This window comes from Marmota marmota, unplaced genomic scaffold (assembly GCF_001458135.2).
Source record: "Marmota marmota marmota unplaced genomic scaffold, marMar, whole genome shotgun sequence".
Classification (NCBI taxonomy): Eukaryota; Metazoa; Chordata; class Mammalia; order Rodentia; family Sciuridae; genus Marmota; species Marmota marmota.
Window position 1 is genome coordinate 49,779,520 of NW_026000037.1, and position 14,970 is coordinate 49,794,489.

Genomic DNA, 14,970 nt, shown 5'->3' on the forward strand with positions numbered 1-14,970 from the left:
TATATATATCCTTATATATATGTTCCATACTTTGTTTATCCATTCATCAGTTGATGGACATTTGGGTTATTTCCATTTTCTGAGTATTGTGACTAGTGCTATAATAAACATGGGGGTGAGATTTCTTTTTGACAGAACAATTTAATTTATTTTGGCTATATCTACCCAGGAGTGGGATCATTTGATCATATGGCAGGTTTATTTTTAAGGTTTTGAGAAACATCCACACTGTTTTCCATAATGGTTGTACTAATTTATGTTCCCATGAACATATGCAAGTGTTTCTTTTTCTCCACATCTTTGCCAACACTTATCTTTCTATTTACTTATTTTTGGTACCAGGGATCAAACTCAGGGCACTCAACCACTGAACTACATCCCCAGCCTTATTTTGTGTTTTATTTAGAGACAGGGTTTCACTGAGTTGCTAAATTGCTGAGGCTGGCTTTGAACTTGCCATCCTCCTGCCTCAGCCTCCTGAGCCACTGGGGTAACAGGCATGTGCCACCACACCTGGCAACACTTGTTTTTTTGTTAATAGGTATTCTTCTTGGAATGAAATGATTTCTCATTGTAGTTTTGATTTGCATTTCCATGATGATTAGTGATGTTGAGCATTAAAAAAAAAATACCTGTTGGTTATTTGTATGTTTTCTTTTGAAAAATGTGTATTTAGGTCAATATCTCTTTTTAAGAATGGATTATTTATATTTATTTTACTCTTGAGTTTTTTGAGTTCCTTATATATTTTGGATATTAACGCCTTATCCCATTGTCAGATGTATAGTTTGTAAATATTTTCCCACATGCTGTAGGCCCTCTCTTCTCTCTGTGTTTGTTTCTTTCACTTTGCAGCAGGTTTTAGTTTGATGTTATCTCCTTTAACTATTTTCCCATTATTTTTTGTGCTGTCATGGTCTTGTCTAAAAATCTCTTTGCCCACTAGACATTGTTCTTGCAGATAGTTAGACAATTTGATGATTGGGTTGTATCTACTGAGACTTGTTTTTAAAGTTTTGTTAAGATTTGCCCTGATACTGTGGCATTATCATTTTTCTGAGATTTTTAGTGAATACCCTGGATGTTCAATGGAGGTTTTCTGCTCTGCTTACTTGAATCTTCCAAACCTGGGTGAAACCTAAAAATTGTTCAGATTACAGTACTTATATGTTACTTCGCCTGACCATGAGGACTTTCATTCCATGTAGTTGTCTTAGTATTTATTAGTACTCAGGGTTATACCCCTGTAGTTTTCTGGAGTTTTACTTTGTCATAATTGTCTCTGTTTTTCTTTTTGTATTGAACACTATAACACCCTGGGCTTCATAACCTGTGATATTGTTTTCTTAATTTATTGAGAATTTTGTGCCCTGCTTAGATTTTTTTTTCCTTTATTGTTCACTGTGGTTCAGAAGGTGTCTATAGGCAGGAAACCAGGGGTAACATGGGGATATCTTGGTTCTTTCCCTTCTCCCAGGGATCACACTTCCCTGCTTGGTGCTCAATGTCTGAAAGCATCTACCTTATACATTTTGTTTGGTATTCTGTTTCTTTGCTTTTTTCTTTTGTTTTTTTGTTTAATAAGGAGGGGTAAGGCTACTCCATCATACTGGAAGTAGAGAACTCTAGTAACTGTCTTTTACAGTCTATAACATTGAGAAATTCTCCCAAGATGTTTGTTAAGCAGGTTAGAGATGGAAGACATTTGTTCTTATTTTACTAGTTTATTCGTTTTTTAAAATTAAATATAGACATTGTATTTCTAGTATTTGAATAAAGTATAAATTTATACTATAAATTAGCATAAATACAAATAAGTCAGCTTAAATTATATTTACACTTATTAATTAATTTTCACTTTGTTTTTTTATTTTGAATTATATACATTTTTAAATGAATTCTCTGATTCCTGTTTATGTATACATCAGAAGTGATTAGGTAGTAATTAGATAGTAATTAGGTAGAAGCTTTTAAAATGCATTTACAGGGGCTGGGGTTGTGGCTCAGTGGTAGAGGGCTTGCTGGCATGTGTGAGGCACTGGTTTTGATCCTCAGCACCACATAAAAAATAAATAAATAAAATAAAGGTATTATATTCATCTATAACTAAAAAATATTTTTAAAAAATAAGTAAAATGCATTTACATAAATTTAAATTATTTGCATTTGGTTAGATGATAATTTTTAATTTTTATTTTTAAGTTTTCTTGAATTATATTATTGTAATGTGCATAGTTGATTACTTTTTTCCCAACTTGTCTTCAAATTTTTTAGTAAAATGACTGAATTTAAATAAGCTCAAGGATTATGAGAGTTAAATCTGATAATCACTATGTTTATAATTAGCACATATACAATATTTTACATTACATTTTCAGTTGCATTTTATTTTTAGGTCAAAATTAGGCTCCCTAATGAGTCTGAGAAGTGTGAAGTATATGCTTGGAGTATGAATTTAGCAAATAGAGGAAACCAAATGGTTTCCTAATCTAGTTCTAGCTAGAAATAGCAGGTACAAATATATCCATGTACATCAAATTGCTCAGCAAATTTCTGACATTCTTCTTATTGCTGAATTATAAGTCTTAATTTTGCCTTTATTTATTTCATAACAGGTCATGCTAGATTCCTCTGGGAATATCTGAAAGCTTTTTCCTGTGTGACATCAAGTTTTACACAATCCCATTTTGATTAAATTTATAGAAATGAATCTTTTAATAAAATAAATGATGTTATGTGGATGATGAGTTTATTGTGCTGTACTCAATTTAACAAGAGTGTTTTCTCTTAAAAGATGAAATTTATCTGCAGGAAACATGGATTTTTTTAAGGGATCAATAGAAATAATCTGATCCTATATTGATAAAAGCTAGGAAAAGGAACAAAGGAAGGAAAGAATAAAGCAGGGGAGAGAAGGAAGAGAAGGGGAGAAAGAGAGAGAGAGAGAGAGAGAGAGAGAGAGAGAGAAAGCAAACTGTTCAAAACTGTTCATACTTCCTTGATTAGGGATTAGAGATTAGATATAGACCAATTGATAAACTGAGCTTTCTTTAATTTAAAATAGTTCACAAAATAAATATCACCACATACTTATTTAATCCTCACTGTGGTGAGGATCACTAAATGGTGAACTGGCTACACTTTGCTGTACTTAAAAAACTTTTTTTTTTGAAAATTCTAAATTTCTAAATACAGATTCTGTTTTATTAAAAATATCATTATATATAAATTTTTTCTATACAAATATTTGAGAATAAACCTTTTTCTTTTCCTTGCTTGCTACTTATGCCACTAAAGTTTAAAACAAATGTAAAGTTTATTCTAGTCATTACAATCATGAAATGCTTTGATTGTATTTGCCTGGAGAAACTCAATCTGCCTGGATATAAATTTCAAATTTTTCTAGTAGACTCCACTTCCAATTCCTTCTGGATATACTGTTACTTCTGTGGTTGTAGTCAAGGCTTGGACTGAATTTGTAGAGTATCTAAAGAGTGTTTAAATCTGTTATTTTCTTATTCAAATGTTATTATGATAAAAATACCAAACGTGTAGTGTATGCACATATATATGCAAATTACAATTTCTATACAGTAGACAATAAAGTGGGAGAATCTATTTAAGTTTCAGAAATAGGTCTTATTTGAACATATTTCAGTACTCAGTAGGTTGATATTTAAAAATTGAACATCAGACCTCTTTTCAACTTTGTATGTAATCTAAATATGATACTCTTCTTGAAGCCATAAAAATCAATCATATTTTTTGCTAATTACTGCTTGCTATCATCAAGGTTACCGTTAGTTGTTTCACAGGAATTATTCTTAAAAATATTAACATTAATCTCACTTCATCATAACCTAAGTTTCTTTTTTATTCCAAAGAATATATGTAATAAATGATGCTCAATATAAACTCATTACAGGGTAAAGAGCAATTACTTAGCTCTTGGAGTAATGTCATAGGAAAATGAATTTTTTGTCAATGTCAGGAGAAAATACATGTATATATATATATATATATATATATATACACACACACACACACATATAAGTATATATGTGTTGTATATGTATGTATATATACATACATGTGTTTGAAAATTAACTTACATTATAATTATAGTGATGACATATGTAAATACCCACATATCTATGATATAGATGGTTCTATCTATATCCATCTATAATTTTCTCTATATCTGTCCATCCATCTATCTATAGCTATAGTATTACTATAATCTGGCCTAAGCTTGAAATAGAAAATACCTATTAACAATAAATGATGAAGACCTTTTTTTAAAAATATATATATATAGCAACAAGAGTGAACTGCAAGTTTCAGTTTCTGAATCCCAAGACCCATGTCACTCCAATTTTATGCCCATGATTTCCTGAGGTCCAGGAATGCCTTTATGTGTCTTTCACTTCACAGGAAGAATCAGATTCAACAGAATACAGTACCCATGTATGTAACTCCATTATCCTCATACTTGTCTATAGTTTTTCTTTACTCTCAATGTTCTAGAGATTATCAATTTTGTGGTATTATTTTATCCTAACAGATAGCAAAAGAGAAATCTACTTACAGCCAATCAACATGACACAAATTGAAAAGATTTTCTCCGAATTGGTGTTAGGAGACACATTTCCAAATCCTACACTGGTTAAACTGCTGAAGGTAAAATAAAGTGCTGTGACGTATTTGTCTTTAATGGATGGTCCAGAACTTGAGTCACTGTCATTGTAACGTTTCCCAATTTGTTGTCCTAAGGAATCCAACCATCCAATTTTGTCAGTCAGATATGGCCTTTCTACATTCCCAATTGCATACCAAATGCAAGCCAGCCAGTGAGCAATCAGGGCAAATATGCACATTAAGAGCATTAGAACAGCAGCGCCATATTCTGAATATCGATCCAGTTTCCTGGCCACTCTCACAAGACGAAGGAGCCGAGCAGTCTTCAAAAGACCAATTAATGTGGTTGTCTGTTGGAAATAAATGTGTATGGTTAGAAACAGTTGACAAGCAATTCAAAGTATGTTTAGGTAAGGTAGAGCTGCTAGAAACAGGTTAAAATGATATGGTAGCATTGAGAACAACTCTTATGTTTGAATTAAATGTTAAGGTTAGTTCATTTTTAAAAAGTTTTAAACCTGCATTGGAAAATGCTTTGAACATACGGCAGCTTATTTCACTATCTACCCATGTAAGACTTGTGGGACAGATAATCTATCTTGTTTTAAACCCCAAACAAGTACTTTGCCTATAATGTGTACTCAGTAAATCATTCATTCACCAACAAACATCCCAGTGTTCCTGCCTACCCAAAACCATACACCAGGACAGTAGTGTTGAACAGGAGGAATGCCCACTTTTCTAACATACATATTTAGTAGACACAGTGTCTTCTTTAATAGAAAGAAACTAGGTCATTTTATGAGATAAAGACCTAGTTTATTTATTGGGCAAAACAGATATTTTTAAAAAATAATTTCACAGAGTGAAAAGTGCAATGAGGACATTAAGCAGAATACCATGACACAGTATAATATTAGAGGGGGTGTTCAGGGACATGGGTTGTGGCTGAGATTACTTCAGGCAGAAAGATCAAGAAAGGTTGTGCTGAGGGCTGACAGTTGAACTGAGAAAGATCTGAATAATGAAAAGGAGCCAGTCAAGCTCCCTCTTTCTGTAACTGTTGGAACACTTATTGGATAATTGCATGCATTAATTACACTCTATATTTAAATGCATTTTTTTCTTTCTAAATGTGTTAAATGGATAAATTGTTTCTTGATATGCCAAGGATATTATGATTATATTTTGCTTTGGAGTATGATATCAGTAACTAATTGCATGATTATTACTGACCAGGTATCTAATGATAGGATACTTTTATATAATAACAGGATACTTAACTGGTTGTTTGGACTTGAAATCTGATAAGTACAAATTACAAGTTCATTTCTTAGGTTTCTTAAATAATGTCAACTATAAGTACTATATAATTCACAGGGCATATAATTATTCCATAGTTACATGGTATTTACCAATCAATTATTGAGTCATTTTATTTGTTCATTGTTGGTGTTTATTTTACAAAGTAATCCAACTGTGTTAAGAATAGTTATATCTTAATTGAAGAAATAGCACATGAAATAACTATTGCCCCTTATCTATTAATATTGACTTTGTAAAAAAAGAACATTAATGTCAAGGAAAAGAAAACTTTTTATTAAAATGTTACAGTATATACTGTAATTTTTTTCCCTTGTACCATTGGTAAGAAAGGAAGGCATTAATTGTTTTAAAACTAATATTGGAAATCTTTAAAAGTCAGAGGAATTTGTGTAGTTAAGATAGGGCTACCATAACTAGAACTGGTCTATTTTCAGGTTTAGTGGTATAGAGATGTGAGTCTTTTCTGTTCCCAATGCTGTGTTATATTTTTCAGAGTGTAATGAAAAAAATAGTTTTTTTTCTTCTTGACAGATTTAAAAGCATATATCCTTACAATGATTGATGGATAGTTCAAGGTCATATTATTATTATTGTTCTTCCTTTTTTTTTTTTTTTGGTACTGGGGATTGAACTCAGGGGCACTCAACCACTGAGCTACATCCCCAGCCCTATTGTGTATTTTAATTAGACATAGGGTCTCATTGAGTTTCTTAGCACCCCCCTTCCCCGCCCCCTGCAATTGCTGAGGCTGACTTTGAATTCCTGATTCTCCTGTCTCAGCCTCCCCAGCTGCTGGGATTACAAGTGTGAGCCACCATGCCCAGTTCAAGGTTATTTTAGTCTCCACTATTTGTATGGGCAATATTTTAGTTTTAATAGGTATGTGCTAGGGGACCTTTGAATGGACAAACTTATGATTGAACTCTGCTTTTGTATCAATATGTCACTTTGGATAAGTTATTTATTTAGTCCCAAGCTTCAGTTTCTTCATCTGTAAATTAGAATAAAAATGTTTAATTTATGGAGTTGCAGATAAGACCCAATAAATGGTCACTCTTCATGTCTCTCTTTAAATACCTCTTACATTTTTGTGTGACAATGTAACAAATGCCTTGGCCTTATTTCTATTTTTATTAAGTTCTGCTAATACTTTTGAGAATTCTTTGCTAGTGACAGTTTTGTACAGCACTGCTTATAGACAATGCTTAGGGTTGCAATAATTATTTTTTCTTCTTTCTATTCAAATATTTCTCTAAAGACTTAAGGTATCTTGCCCCATGTTACAGAATGGAGAGAATCAACTGTATCCAAATTTAAGACAGAGTAGACTAAGGTATTATCAGTCTCTTCTTGCTGAGTTAGGCACTATTAGTTCTCATTTTTAATACAATGTACTCTATTTATACTGCCTGCAAGTGAAAAGTGGGTCCAATGACTTCCTCATAATATTATGCTAACATCAGAATTGAAATGAAGAAACGATTTCAAAATGAATGGTTATCCTGCAGCATACCTAATTACATGAAATATCCAGATATGGTATAGAAATCTATCTTTGTGGCTTTTAAATTTCTGGCAATATAACAGATGAAACTATCTACAAACCCACTCACAACCATTTGAAAAGAGAAGCAATAAAGAATTTTCTCTTAGATGTTATTTATTGAGCTTTTTACTGGTATTAGAATATTTTTTGCTAATTTTTACTCTTGATAGAGACTTTGAAAGCATAAAAGCTCAACAAATACTAAAGTGTTATTATTTGTATAAAATAAAAACACATACTGAAATTATAAGATATAAAAAAGGTAATTCATTTTCAAAGAAAGGTACTTTGTTAGTAAGGGGGACAAAAGGAACCTTACCACTTCTAGTCCACACCTTACCAGTACCAGATCAACCTGAGAATTCATTTATTGTGATTGAATATTTCAGACTCTTTTTGCCAGATGTCACAGCAAAGAAAGTTTTATTTAGACTTTTATTTTTAACAAATTTTGACATTATTTTTTTTTGTTTTTAAAATGTCTCTTCTTTCAGAAGTTAAATAATTCATATTTTTTTGTTGGTAAATGAATATCATCCAATCTCAACTTGAAAACATATCTATATCCACTGTTTATTAAAAGCCCAAGATGCCTTCTTATACTGAGGTAGAATTTAGTTTTGTTTATTGAAGTATTTAACTTTCTTAAATATATATACAATTATAGTTTTTTAAATCCATTAGATCCTAGATTCATATTTAAAATATCTGTCAATATTTTTTACTAGACATTCTACAATAAATCAGGCGATATTCTGTCTTAATACCAGTGGAATTCTTTTTGAAGGCCTGAAATTAGAAAATTTTTTATCAGTATTAAACATCTTGCTACTGAAGAATAAATTTGGTTACAATTAAATCAGAAAGTGTCACCAACAAGAGAAAATCTTACGTTCAACAATTTTAAAAAATAATTTTACTTTATTTTTTATAAGCATTTGCAAGAATCTTACATTTAAAATATTTATCACAGAGACTCTCTAAAACCTTTGCCTATAGGTAAGTGATATGATTATTATTTTATAAGTAAGGAACCAAAGTATATGTTCTTTGGTTTCATCCACAGGGCTGACAAAATAAATCATCAATGAAACCTTCTGCTTAATTCATCATTCATCTTGTTTGTAAGAAAATATTAATGTGCAAATAGGGAAATGGTAACACAAGTAATAAATTTCAGGATTCCACACTCACTTTTCTTTTATAGCTTTGCATTTATATACATCTTTCAATGAATTATTCAATAAAACTCAGTAATATTAAAGCTAGTTTGTAGTCCTTTGTCATCTTGTCTACAATCATTTCAATATTTTCAATAACCCATTACTAACACAAAGAGAGATATTTTGAATGTGTATAAGACCTTGGGAATTACCTAGTGTGCCATTTCTTTATTCACAACAAACCTCATATTTACTTCCAAAAATTATGAATTTTGTGGGGAATCCTGGGAATTGAACCAGAGGAACCTTACCAGTGAGCTATACCCCCAATCCTTTTTATATTTATTTTGAGACAGGGTCTTTCAGGCTGGCCTCCAACTTCTGATTCTCCTTCCTCAGCCTTTGGAGTCCCTGGAATTACAGGTGTGTGCACCACACCCAGGCAAACTATGGTTTTTAAAGAGGAGATACAACCCCACTGAAAATTTCTTCCTATATTTAACAATATTTACAACTGAGATACTTGGCTTTATATTGTTTGTATAATTAGCATTCTATTATATTGCAGTTTGAATTTGCCTTCTCTTCCTTTACAGTGACATGGAAAACTTGTCATTAAATGATTCTAAATCATAGTAGGCAAATGTTACATCAAATAAACAATTATAGCCAGGCATGATGGTGTGCTCCTGTAATCCAGCAGCTTGGGAGGCTGAGGCAGGAGGATCATGAGTTTAAAGCCAGCCTCAGCAAAAGTGAGGTGCTAAGCAACTCAGTGAGACCCTGTCTCTAAATAAAATACAACATAGGGCTGGGGATATGGCTCAATGGTCAAGTGCCTCTGAGTTCAATCCCTGGGACCCAATAAACAAATATGTATAAATGCTATATCTTTAAAATGGGAATTTGACTTTATCCAGATAAAATCTGTACCTTATGCCATCTATAGCAATATGTGGTCAATTACACTAAAATAAGACAAAATTGATCAGCTTAATGCAAAATTATTTATTCAATTGAGGATCCTGTATCTTTCCCTTGCTAAGTCACAGAGTTTGGGAGGTACCATCAAAGATGCAAAAAAAAAAAAAAATAGCCAATGGAAACTTCTTTCACATATAAGTCAAGAACTACCTAAAGGAAGCGACAGAGCTACTTACTTAAAGTTTAACCTAAGTATTTGTGTTGTTTTGGACATTAACTTCCAACAAACTACTGTCATCTTTTGTAAAGATCAAGTTCAGAAAAAACAGCTGACAAGATGATCAGGATTTCTAAACAGATACCTGCTGAAATTTTCCTCATATTCATTCCAAAATTTATCTATCAGACTAATGATCCAAACATATTAATAGGAACAGAAATTCTTTTCAATTGATATTTTTTCCCTCAAAGAGCTTTGTAGATACTTAGGTTTCTAAGACCTTTTTTATTTTTTGCATTCAGAATTCATGAATATAACAGTAAAGTCTGCAAGAAGAGAGGTCAACAAAGGAAGGAATTAATTACAAGAATCCTAATTTCAGGGAAGGCAGAAGCTAATGAAACATGTAACTAAGTACAGTTCTCTAGCTTCTGAGTGTTAATGTCTTAGAAACTAAGGTCTGTCACAAAAAGCTAAATGTGAGAAAATCTGAGGTAGTCCATCTAAGTTGACTTTCTGAAGATGGAGGCAATGACATTATTACTTCTCATTAATGATATTAAGGTAGTTTGCTAAGGGTGGCATGATGTCTGATATTATAAAACTAGAAAATACAGAATCATTTCCCTTTCTGAATGGCATGAACATCAGACAATATTAGTGATATAGGCAAGCACAGTTATTGCCAATATTCATTTTCTTCAACATGTTTTTAGCATTATATATAGAAGATCCTTTACTTTAGAAAATTTGAATTTGCTTAAAATATTAAATGGTTATTATGAAAAATATAAGCAATCATGCTACATCTTCTTTAGTAACAAATGTATATGTCTCATTATAGTTTTAGCATTAGATATGTTTTACACACAAAATTATTTGGATAAAAATTCAGTTCTTAAATGTTGGTGTAAATAAAACAACAGTGTTACAGTAGTTTAACATTTGGTGGAATTGGAAGAAAGACATTAATGTTTAATTGGCGTTGACAAAGTTACCTTTTCAAAGTTAATCCACAATGTTATAATGCATCAAGGAGAACATTTGGACAATCCAGCTAACATTAAGCAATTAAGAAATAATCCCTATCATAATTTCCATTCCTTTATGTATTTTTGCATTAATTTCATAGAGATGTTCACCTCAGAACACAGGAGGACTTTGTCATCCCAGGGATTGCCACCAGATCTTGTACATCCAAATGACAGAATAATTTCTGCCACCTAAAAAATAGGTAAGTTTCAAGATTTTCCTTCAGATCTACCAAATATGAATCTCCAGACTTTAAAAAGACCCACACAAAAGTTGGTGCCTGCTCCTGGTGTAGAAATATTGACTCAAATCAACTTTTGCCAGGATTATCTGATTTTTCATTTAATGAATCTCATTTTGCAATACTCACATGTATATCTTTGTGCTTACTCCTGGGGTGTCTGACTTGCCTACAAGCCATCTATCTTTACTTAGATGACTGAGTAATCAGCATCTCAAACCTAACATGGCCAAAACAGAAATTTTTCTTCCACAACACACCTTTTTCTCCTCAGATGTTCTGTCGTTGTTGTTTTGTGGTTCTGGGGCCTCTCATATGCTGAACAGTAGCCTTACAACTAAGCTACATCCCTGGCCCTTCCCCAGGATTTTATCCATCTGGATAAATGAGCTACCATCTATAAAACTGGGTTAAGCAACTCCTTTGTTTCCCCTCTCTTAAGTATTCAACAAGAATAAATGAACAATAAAAACATCTTTGAACCACCCCTAATTCTGCTTTTTCTCATACTCTCTCATACAATTTATCTACCAACAAATCTTGACAGCCTACTTTAAAAATGTATTCACATTTACTGACTTCTCTCCATCTCTGTTACCACCATGTTGTGGTGTCCCTCCCACATTGCAGCAAGGTTCTCCTGCTCTTCTCCTGGCTTTGCCGTCTGCAGACAAAAGCCTGCACAATCTTTCCAAGTGTCAGTCAATGTTATGCCTGTTCTGCATAACATTAAACAAACCCCATGACCCCATGTGATTTTGTTCCTATCTAATCATCTTGAGATCTTAGCACCTTACTGCAGTTCAGCCTGCCTGTGGCCTTCCTTCTATTCCTCTAACATCTCAAGCCTGTTTCCCATTTGGACCATTTTCACAAGTGTTTCTTTCTGTTTGAAATGTTCTACATAGTAGTTTCATGGGACTGGATCCTTCTTATCAAGTCTCAACTCAAATGATACTTCCTCCATGGCTTTACCATTAGCCAACCACCCAAGACATTTCTTATCAGTCTTTTTTTTTAATTTACTCTTTTTTGAAATCATCTTGCACAGTTATTTATTGGTTTATGTATTATTGGTCTTCTGCTCTCTTCCAGGCCCCACCTCCTCTTCTCCAGTCCTAGAATTTAAATTCTCAGAGAACAATCTTTGTGTTGTCTAAAGAGCCAAACCTAGGAAAGTGTCTATAACTTTGATGGGTGGTTAATAAAAATATTTGCTGAATGAGTAAATATTATGTTGCGAAACAGGAGTAGTACATAAAATAGGATAAGTCACTTAACAAGTCTGAGTTTCACTGGCTTCACTTGTAAAATGGGAATAATAGTTCTTTAATGCCATAGGCCAGAGACTGAATTAGATAATTTCTTGTGGTTACTTCTAGTTCTAAGATCTACATGGGTAGTGAGACTGTATTTTAATTTGGTAGTAATATGTATGTTCAGAATTTGTCAGAATATTTTAAAATTTAGACTTTAAAATGTAAAAGACAGGAACTCCTTAAACCCCATTCCGCCTCTAAGCTTATCTATAAAAGCACTACCTGTGACAGTTTATCCTCTTGAACAACAGGAAAGAGTGTCCCTCAGGCTCGAGTCCCCACATAAACTTCAAATTCCCTTCAGTCTCACATTCTCAGGCATCTTCAGTAGCCTTGCTTGTCAATATTTAATACTCTCTCCACCATTCCTCTTTCTTTTTAGTCGATAAATATCTTAGGGGGAAAAAAAACCCCAAGATTCAAAATATAATAAGCCTTTCCTTCACTATGCGCAGCCTTCCAGTACTGGAATTCTCCTTTGATTTGTTACCAAGATTCTGGCAAGAAGGGGCTCTGTTATTGCCATTTCTTGAAGCCACTTCAGTTTGGCATTGTAGCCAATATTGCACCTAATTAATATCATTACTGCATACCCGACTCAGTGATTTACTTTCAGTCCCTCTTGTACCTTTTATCTTTACCATATTTGACACAATCCTCTTGATTTTTTTCTTAATTTGCTAATATAATGAGGTAGGTGGAAATCCTGTAATGTCTGCAACAGTCTCCAACAATAACAGAAATTGTCCATGTGCTATGTAACTTTTCAGTGTCCTACCAGTCGTTTGTATATGCAAAAACCAAACTTAGTCATTCATCCTTGAAACTTGGTTTTAAATATAAGAAGAAATTTACCTTGGTGCATTTTAATATTCATTAAACTTTCCAGGAATTTAGCTACCATGTAAATTGAGAGATGACTAGCTCATTTTATTTGAATCTTGACTAAGACTGGTTTACTGCCTCATAAAGTGATATCTTCAATGACAGCAGGTTTTGTGGTAGTTGTGTACTACATCATATCATCAGTCTACATGTGTGCTTGTCATAGATGCAGAGTTCTGGGCTGTATATGGGACAATATACACCTATCCATATGCATACATGTAACCATAGGCACAAATTTTCAATCCTTACTGGATGCAAATATAAAGAAAAATACAATAATATTCAGTTGAATATTGATTTTTTTTGTTTAAATACAAGCTTACTCATTAAATCTATGTAAAAGCTCCTGAGAACTTCATTATATTATTTAATGTACACATGCCCGAGGCATTTATATACTCAAAAAGATACTATTTTGTTACAGATAATATTCCTTTTATTCTCTTTTATTAAGGGTAGGGTAAACTAGGCATGTAACTATTATATGTTATTTTATTTAACAATAAAGGGTGCATTATAAAATGTTTGTTATTGAATGTACATGTTAGGTCTGATAGGGTTGGGAACCTTTATAGGTCCATGCTTCTAATGGGTTTCCCCTCTAACTAGAATGATCCTTCTACCCTTTCCTACTGAAAAATTCCTACAAGTTATCAGGAACTCCCTCTATGTGTGTCCCTTGTAAATGGTGTTATTAAAGTATTTATTAGATATTATCTTATGTGCCTACCTGCTGGTCTCCCCTTCTAGACTGCAAACTTCCTGAACTTGGGTTCTCGTCTTATTCTCTTCTGTAAAGCCAGGGTTTCCCTTATTGACTGGCACAAGGTTAAGTTCTTGGCAAATGTTTATTAAATTAACCATTCTACTTGGGGAGGAGGATACCATAATCTTTTCTGGAAGTGGAAAAATGGATTAGGTCAACTTTTAAAATTTTTATACAGAATTCTAATTAGTAAAGGAGATAAAACCAAGTTTTATTTATTTATTTTTTATTTAATAGTGGAGGTTGCTCTGCATCTAACCAGTTCATTTTGCTGTCTACGCTTAAGGGCCTTTGGGACTTTCTGAGGCATCTTAATGAATTTGCAATTTGAAAATCAAGAGACTACATGATCTCTCATCAGAGCGATCACTAGTTTAATCACTAAAATTTATCATTCTATCTTATGTCCAAAATCTCAAAGTTTTTATTTTTTCTTCTATTCTTGTGACAAAACTCCCCACATTACTCTATTTAAATTTAAGATATCCTTTGCTCTGGAAGTAATTCTTTTCTTTCTTTGTCAGAAACAAAATTGGATGCTGAATATCTATAATGCACTTATTGTATAATGTACACTTTTGAAAAAAAAATTATTCTGAAATAGCACTGTGAACTGGAAAGCCTGATTATAACTATACAGCATAATTTATATGTTAAAGGAGCATCTTCATTGCCATTCCTGTGAAAAATAAAAGGTAGCCCAAGTCCATCACTTGTCTCATTACCCTTCTATGGCTGAAAGGTATCTTGATGTACCTGATGTCTGATTCCCACGTGTGCCCTCCAGTACCCTTCCATATTTGATGTATTTTATGTCTATCTACTTCACCCCATCATATTCTGTGTTCCTTTTCTTTACAACCCAGTTACTATACTCAAAACCATTTACTTTTTCTCTCTCATTTCT

The 14,970-nt window shown here is 32.7% G+C and overlaps 1 protein-coding gene across 3 annotated transcripts in view; it reads right to left on the bottom strand.

Annotated features, from left to right (window-relative positions):
- The window catches only part of Kcnh7 (potassium voltage-gated channel subfamily H member 7), a 467,079-nt gene that overhangs the window by 65,406 nt on the left and 386,703 nt on the right, over positions 1–14,970 (bottom strand). For all 3 annotated transcript variants that reach the window (XM_015478970.2, XM_048812385.1, XM_048812384.1), the window contains one exon: positions 4,589–4,988. In XM_015478970.2, coding sequence (XP_015334456.1) covers positions 4,589–4,988 — 400 coding nt within the window. The remainder of the gene's footprint in view (positions 1–4,588; positions 4,989–14,970) is intronic.